The sequence below is a fragment of the Denticeps clupeoides genome, chromosome 7, assembly GCF_900700375.1.
Source record: "Denticeps clupeoides chromosome 7, fDenClu1.1, whole genome shotgun sequence".
In the NCBI taxonomy this organism is placed as follows: domain Eukaryota; kingdom Metazoa; phylum Chordata; class Actinopteri; order Clupeiformes; family Denticipitidae; genus Denticeps; species Denticeps clupeoides.
In genome coordinates, this window is record NC_041713.1 from 4029623 (window position 1) to 4037762 (window position 8140).

General features: G+C 44.0%; 1 protein-coding gene across 1 annotated transcript in view; it reads left to right on the top strand.

The window, feature by feature from the left end:
* LOC114793774 (uncharacterized) overlaps positions 1-4508 on the top strand; it is an 83985-nt gene extending 79477 nt beyond the window's left edge. Inside the window, exons 12-17 of the mRNA XM_028985901.1 lie at positions 36-290; positions 2092-2412; positions 2502-2819; positions 3140-3424; positions 3514-3693; positions 4501-4508. Coding sequence (XP_028841734.1) covers positions 36-290; positions 2092-2412; positions 2502-2819; positions 3140-3424; positions 3514-3693; positions 4501-4508 — 1367 coding nt within the window. The remainder of the gene's footprint in view (positions 1-35; positions 291-2091; positions 2413-2501; positions 2820-3139; positions 3425-3513; positions 3694-4500) is intronic.
* Positions 4509-8140: the final 3632 nt, after the last annotated feature.

Genomic DNA, 8140 nt, shown 5'->3' on the forward strand with positions numbered 1-8140 from the left:
AAGACTTTACTGATTTTATTAAAATGACGTTCCAGCTGTGCCCACCCTGGAGATCCTGCTCATGCCAGATTCAGATCCTCCAAAGCTGATGTGTTTGGCTACAGGATTCAGCCCTACGCTGAGCTGGCAACATACACAGACAGAGGAAATTCGGATGGAGGACAATGGTCGCATCACAGTTATAAGCAACGCGGAGGTCATAAAGAAAGCCTGGGAGAAAGGAGACAGTTTTTCCTGCGAGGTCGCAGACCTGGAAAAAGTCATGAGAAAATCCATCAGCATTTGTTCAGGTAATCCCAGTTTGGTATAATTGTATTATTTTATTTTTTTTTGCACACCATGACAATCTCCACCTATTCATTTCACATTAGGACTTCTTCAAATACGTCATTTTGTTGATTCTGTTTTAAATGAGAATGGGGTGTCAGAAATTGAAAAAACTCAAAAGGCAAGACATCTGAGACCTCCACTTTGTTACTCTATTCTGATGCTTCTACTTTTGACGCTTTGAAGCCAATATGGGAACATGACTTGAAGGTGACTTAGTACTGGAGATTGGAATTAGGTTTGAGACAGAATTTCCCCCAAATGTACCTCAATCATGTTATGACACAAAAGAAGGGGAGGTCCCAGGCACAAGGGTTTTAACAAAAAAAAAAACATATTGAAGCACAGGACGAACAAACATATAGGACTCTGCCTGAGGAAAGGCACGTTCACACAGCGCCACATCTTTCCCCCCCAACATCGAAAAACATAAACTACATCATAATCATTTATACACTTAAACAAGACCCTCTGACATGCCTTGTGGGCTCGGGGTCAGCCCTGCAGGGTCAGCCCTGCGCCACACAAGACCAGACCCGGAACACGGATGCAGGTCCTCCATTTAATCGCACCCAGCTCATGCTGGACGCCGGGGAGAATCGTTACAGATCTCGTAGCAAGAACAGAATTGTTTTTCTATAGAACATATTCTACACCAGCTCGGCTTCACAAAATATTTCCTAATAGCTCAAGTTTGTGTTAAAAGTGAAAATTTTGTGAAAAAAAGTGTATATATTTTCTTTTTTTTTTTGGCTTGCAAATTTATACACATGTTCACTCTTTTTTTACAAGGTTTTTTGGGGAAGCAATTTACATGATCACCTGTTGTTAGAGTTGTACGCCGTTCCAACACTTATAAACCAGAGAAAAATGACACAAAGAAGTTGAGCTCTTTTACTTGCAAGGAGAGCGATCAGAGACGACCAATACAGCAGCCTCCAAAAAGCTCTGCCGTCTCTTCCGCTTCCTCTCTTTTTATTCAATAATAGGGCGGTACATTCATCACAGGATCACACCAAATAAGCTTAGAATTTGCATGTAGGGTTGTCTCTTTGGTAGACGCTCCATCGCCAAGGTCTTCTTGTTTTTCTTGCTTCTCCGCGGCTGCAGGCCTCCTCTTATCAAGTCGCGGTCATTCTGTTCTGCAAACAGCCTTTAGCCCACCAGTTTCTGAAGAGACTAATGATTCAATGTAGTGCGCATATTAAAAAGATTAATATAGTTTAATGCATGCGAGATATATATATATGTCAAAAGGATTAATAGAGTTTAATACATGTGGGATATATATGTCAAAAAGGTAGTAAAGGTTAATAGCATGATAACTTATATACATTTTCCAACACCTGTCTTTTTTTCTATTGAACCATTTGTCAGATACTGCTTTTTACAGCTGTACTACAAACAAAAAAATGTCCTCATGTTCCGACTGTTTCCATGTGGATGTCATTTATGTCAGGCCTTCTTCCATTGAAAAAATTGATGCATGATGCATGATAATTAATGCATCATGTGCATGAAACGGACAGATTCTGGAGACTTTGGAACCCAGCATACACCTATCTTCAAGACCCTGGAAACTGATATTATGTGTTTTTTTTATACTACTGTCAGTGCCTTGGGGAGGGGGGTGTGAGCGGGGAACATGTTATGTTGGAATAAATAAATTATTTTAAAAATGAATGATGCTGATGCTAACCTTAACCATGGTGCAGTGGCTAATGGGGACTTGCATGGGTTGATTGTGCTGTTCTTTTGTTTTAGTGGCTCCAAATTCCAAAGTTGGTGATGTTTTCCTCATTGGTCCATCTCTCAGCGATAAGCTGAAGACAGACACGGTGACTCTCACCTGTCTTGTGGTCGGCATCAGTGCAGAATCCGTCCGCATCCACTGGACTGTGGAGGGACAGGATCAGACAAATGGCGTCAATGAGCCATTCGTCTCTGAACATAGCAATGGCACACGGAGCGTCAGAAGCCTTTTTCACCTGCCGGTGGAACGTTGGGACAGTTTTCAGACCATTTCCTGCAAGGTCAAGGCAGCGTGTGGCAGCAGCAGCGAGCGACACATATCAAAAGCAAAAGGTCAGGGTTCACCCCCTCTAGTCTAATGTCACAATCTGCAAAAAGTGTCGGTGTCACATCCAGTGTTTTTGTCTCGCTGCTCTCTGCAGATGCCAAACAGCCGGCCGTTGAAATACGGCTGCCCTCGGACGCGGACCTCACCAATTCTGACTTCGCCACGCTGCTCTGTCTGATATCCGATTTCGCCCCCAGCGACGTCCTCGTCCGTTGGGAGTTTAATGGAACCAGTGTTAGCGACGCCCTGTGCTTTAACAGCCCAGCGTTTCACAGCGCGTCCAAATTAACCTACGCCCTGCACAGCAGCCTTCGGCTGCCAAAGTCACGGTGGTGGGATGGTTCCTATTCCTGTGTGGTCACACACGAGTCCTCAGACGAGCCACTTTCTGCCACCGTGGAACATGTGTTTGGTGAGCAGGCCACCCCAACCAAGCCCCCCCATCCACACGTTTTTCTCTAAAACGGGAACAAAAAAGAGTATTTGCGTGGACGGCAAAGTATCTTTCTTGGTGAGAAACCTCCAACTTGACCTATAAAACAACGTTCGGGACGTTCTCTGCGTCTCCGAGTGCATGGCAACATTTCAGAAAACGCTCCCGTGTGGACGCGAGTTTTTTTGAAACCGGAAACCCGTTTTAGAGAAAGCTGTGTGGACGAGGACCAACACCGTACCTTAGGGAGACTGCTGTTCTTGCCTCCACGTTTAAACCCACCCTCTTTCTTCTCGCAGCACCGGCCAAGCCCGCCAAGCCTTCGGTCACTTTGCTGCAGGGTTCCAATGAGCTGCTGTGTCTCGTGTGGGACTTCAGCCCGAAGGCTGTGAACATCACATGGCTCCACAACAAAAAAATCATAGAAACACACAGAGACTCAGATCCGTCCAAGGGCCTGGACGGAAAATACACTGTCCTCAGTTACCTGAAGCTCGCAGCTGAAAGCTGGGAGATTGGGGACGAGTACATGTGCACAGTGACCCACGTTGCTGGGAGCGTGTCTGCCAGTGTCTCCAGAGAAGGTGACGGTTAAACTAATTACAGCCTGGACGAGTTTTTCATGTGGCTACCGGCAAACTAGACTAATGCCCTTCTGCTTCCTTTGCTGAAGAATCCATGAGCAGTTTGAGGTTCCTGGATGAGAGCACGAATGATGTCCTACCCGAAGACATGGAAGACGACAACTGGAACATGGCATTCGCCTTCCTCACTTTCTTCCTCCTGACGCTCATTTACAGCTGCAGCATTACTCTGCTTAAGGTAAAAAAAAAAAAAGATTCGCTGGTCGCAGGTCAGGTTTAAAGTGCAAAAGTGTAAGCAACTTCTTTTTTCTTTTAGGTGAAATGACAACTGTGAAATGGTCAAACATCTCCAAATGGATGAGTGTAAGCAATGTTTCCTTAGGTATTTATGATGATAGCATTGATGTAAATTTAACGTCTAACAATTACGACGTTACTTGGCCTCATATTCTTACAAACCGTCATTTAATTTCAACACATCGGGAAATGTTACTGACCAGTAACCACGTTAACATGCTGAAATGAGGTAAAGGTTCAATGTCAGCTACATTTATAGCCATTTATGAGTACAGAATGCAAAGGCGAATTATGTATGTGCTTCGCTAAACCTGTTAAGTCGGGGTATGACATGTTGGTGATGGCTGCAACGTATTAGTGATCTGCTTTTGTTCTTCAATAAAAATATAATGACTGAATGTGTCTGTTTTATTGAATGCGTTTGGGACCAGTAGGTTTCTGTTTGCCTTACGTAAGGCCTGTTTTAAAATAATGTTTGAGAATGATGTCTAAGCGATAAGGCTGCAGGTCAGGGGTGAGAGATAAGCACAACTCTAGGGGCCCAAAACTGAGCAGATGACCAAAAATATCATATGAACAGGATTAAACGTGACGCCATGGCAGCCTTGGCCTAGCAACGTGCTGCCAATGCACGCCAGGATTCTGATCACCCCCCAGATGCTGCTTTTTATTCCCTCACTTCCTTGTCCTGCATTTTAGATGTGACTCTGTCCAGTATTGATTTTCTGTCGCTGTGTTGTTTCGCTTTTTTGGCCATTGTGCCGTGTCTTTGTTTTCAGATTATTAAGGTTACACTTTTCTTGATGTCGAGTGTCATCACACCCCAATGATGCAATGGTGCTCTGCAAAATGCCTACTGGCAGCTAAATTTGCATTCATATTTTGATACTTATTTTAAGTATATACAATTTTGTTTGCTGTGAGACGGTTTCTGCTGAAAATCTTATGGGATGACTGGAGTGTTGTTTGAAATTAGAGAAGAAGTACGACAATAATTTAATCCCTATCAATAATCATGTACTTTTGTTGAGATGTCTCAACAAAATAAAATGGCTTTAGATTTGTTTCTCTCTGAAATAAGGGGAAGTCATTACATAAGCATTTCCTGCGGGGATAATAAAGTTTTCTGATTAATTATAAAAATGAAAGTGCCCTTGTTGTACCGAAACCTTCCACACGGTGGCAGCCGAGCGTCACTCGGTTTCACGACTGTCTGAGATCGCTGAAATCCGTCCCCACTTTTCTCAAGGAAATATAATTCCGAACGTGTTCCGCAGTTTTAATTTCCCAACACAGCCATGCAGTCGAGCCAAACAATCCCAGCACTAATCAGCGGGAAAGTGGGAAGGTCGCCGCTCTGTGATTGGCCGGCCGAGCTGCCTCGACGCAGCTGATTGGCTGCTGCTTGGCCGCTGTTGCCAGGACAGAGCCTCAGGACGCAGGACGTCCACGTACAAGCACTTTCGTTTTTTTTAAAGATATTGCGCCTGCAAGTGTCCCAAATGTCACATTAATATATAGCACAAATAGTGTCCAATGTCGACGTCTCGCATTATCACAATGACAATCACTTCACTTTATGATTGTAAGCGCTGTCCGCCACAGCCTACCTAACGCGACCACAAGGTGGCGCCATCGCCTCACAGATTTCCATCGCTGCGCGCCTGCGTGTCTGCCTTCGCCGACCTGACTACCTTACAGTCGGACCCTGATTCGGGTAAAAACGGAGCGGAAGTAATCCATTCTAGAAGCCTGTGCCGTATTAGGCAACTTTAAATGCGTAACCTTAACCATTTAAGAGGCAACTACTGATTGGTTCCAAGGTTCAAGTCCCAGGTCCGTATAAAAAGCCCAGGGAGTCCATGCCATTTTACATCTATGGCATTTATCAGGCGCCCGTATTCAGAGCGATTTAGTCAGTAGTGACAGGGACAGTCCCCCCCCAGGAGACACTCAGGGTTACGTGTCTTGCTCAGGGACGCGATGGTAGTAAGTGGGCTTTGAACCTGTGACTTTGTGGTCTTTTAGTTGATTGATGAGTGTGTTACTCAATATGCTAATGCCATCCCTACCAGTGGAATGATGTAGGTGGTTGTCAGCACGTCAATTTGCATTTAATCCAGAATGGTTTCTGGCCTCGTCAATACAGATAATTCACATTTGGACAATATGTCAGGAGCTGATTATTTTTTAAAAAAGAATGGGAATCGAACCCACACATGCAGAGCTTGTTTTTTTACACGGTATTGCGTGGTAAATGAGCGGTCAGGGCCAATAATCTCCTTTCATGACTTGTTTTTGAAAGGCTGCCACGGAACACAGACTACATTTCATTATTAAGCAGCATAAAAACTGTGTTGTGGATGTTTGAACGCCGTTTTTTAATATGACTTAATAACAAAAACTCAGTCCGTGTGCAAGCGGCATTAAAAAGCTGAACTTTTTACGCAGTCACGTGTTACCCATGATGGTGTAAATTTTATTATAAGGTTCTTTTATTATAAGAATCTCGGTCCTGTGCGCTTCACAACAAATAAAGTTGAGGCGTCAGGACCGAGTCAGAAAGGACAGATCTCCTACGCTGCCAGTGATGCTCCCAGCTGCTACAGTACTCCTGTTTGTAAGTGTTGGTTTGCCTGAACAAAGGGGTACACTTGTTTTATTCATCTTAACAATCCAGTCAATAACATGAAAAATTACAGGCTTGTCGTTTTAGTACTTAAAGCCTTTGACGACGTTCACTAGGTGGCACATACTTCATATTTCATACATGCAACTTAGCCTTCTGCGACTTATTTATTGCTGCTGCACTTTGTCTTCTATGTATCATGTTCTATGTTCTGTCTATGTGGGAGGGGTTTTCAAGTAAGAATTTCATTGTGCTCTGTACGCTGTACTTTGTACATATGACAATCAACCTCAACCTCAACATGCATTTTTGTTCCTTTGTACTACTAGATATAAAGAAACAGATCAAATTATTAAACACGCACGCTTCAAATACACAAAATGCACATATCTATAATATTTTATTCCAGTGTAATTCTGAAGTTGAAAAGGATTATGAGTGCAGTCATTTGCAGTGTAGGACATTTGTGCTTCACTTTCTGCGTTACTGGTTGTGTAAATACGAACGCTGTAATGCGTTTTTATGTTTATGTCTGATATTTATGCATCTGGTGCTGGCCCTGGCCCGTCTGTCAAATATTAAAAGCCAATGTGGCCCCTGAGCTTAAATGTTTGCCCACCCCTGTTCTAGGGGAAGGTTGTGGGTTCAAATGTAACCGCCAAGGTGGCACTGAGGTGTCCCTGAGCAAGGTATCGTCCCCTTTCATGGCTGCCCACTATCCGCATTACTGCTAACCAAAGGAGACAGGTTAAATGTGCAGGATTCGTTTTGTTGCGTGCACCGTGTGCTGTAAATCACTTCACTTGGGGTAGTGGTGGCCTAGGGGTTAAAGAAGCGACCCGGTAATCAGAAGGTTGCCGGTTCGAATCCCGATCCACCAAGGTGTCACTGAGGTGCCACTGAGCAAAGCACCGTCCCCACACGCTGCTCCCCAGGTGCCTGCTCACTCAGGATGATGGGTTAAATGCAGAGGACAAATTTTACTGTGTGCACCGCGTGCTGTGCTGCTGTGTTTCACAAGTGACAATCACTTCACTTTATCACTTTTATCACTCTCTCACTTAGCCACCTCGTCTTATTATAACACAATAACTCTATTTGTTTGCACCATCCAGTTCAGCTAATGTACTTTTTCTGTGGCTTTTCTGCATTGTCCTGTCAGCACTTATGTGGTCTAATGTTGCTTCATACTACAGTAAAAACCTACTTGATTTGACTTAGAAGGTGACACACTTGTTCAGAGTAAGGGTGGTAGTAGCCTAGTGGGTAACACACTCGCCTATGAACCAGAAGACCCGGGTTCAAATCCCACTTACTACCATTGTGTCCCTGAGCAAGACACTTAACCCTAAATTGCTCCAGGGGGACTGTCCCCTGTAACTACTGATTGTATGTCGCTCTGGATAAGGGCGTCTGATAAATGCCGTAAATGTAATGTAATGTAGTAAATTACAGCCACTAGCCCCAGTCCCCTTGGGACAACTCTGGGCTGGACAATTATATTTAAAGATGGCTTCAGAACGGTTCGGTATTGCATGTTGCTGTAAACAGTGGCGTTCATGCGGTGTGGTGATACACACTGAATTATTCTAATCTATTTTCAGGAAATTCGGCAGATACGATTCAGTACTAAGGAGTTGCAGAGAACACTGAGACCACTGAAATCTTTAATTATGAGGCCTGCAGTATGGCCTACAAGTCAACCCCATGGCCTTAGACCTTATAAACACGAACCAGAAGGAGAACACATGGCACAATGTTCTGTCTTCAGTTGGTCACTCATGTATTAT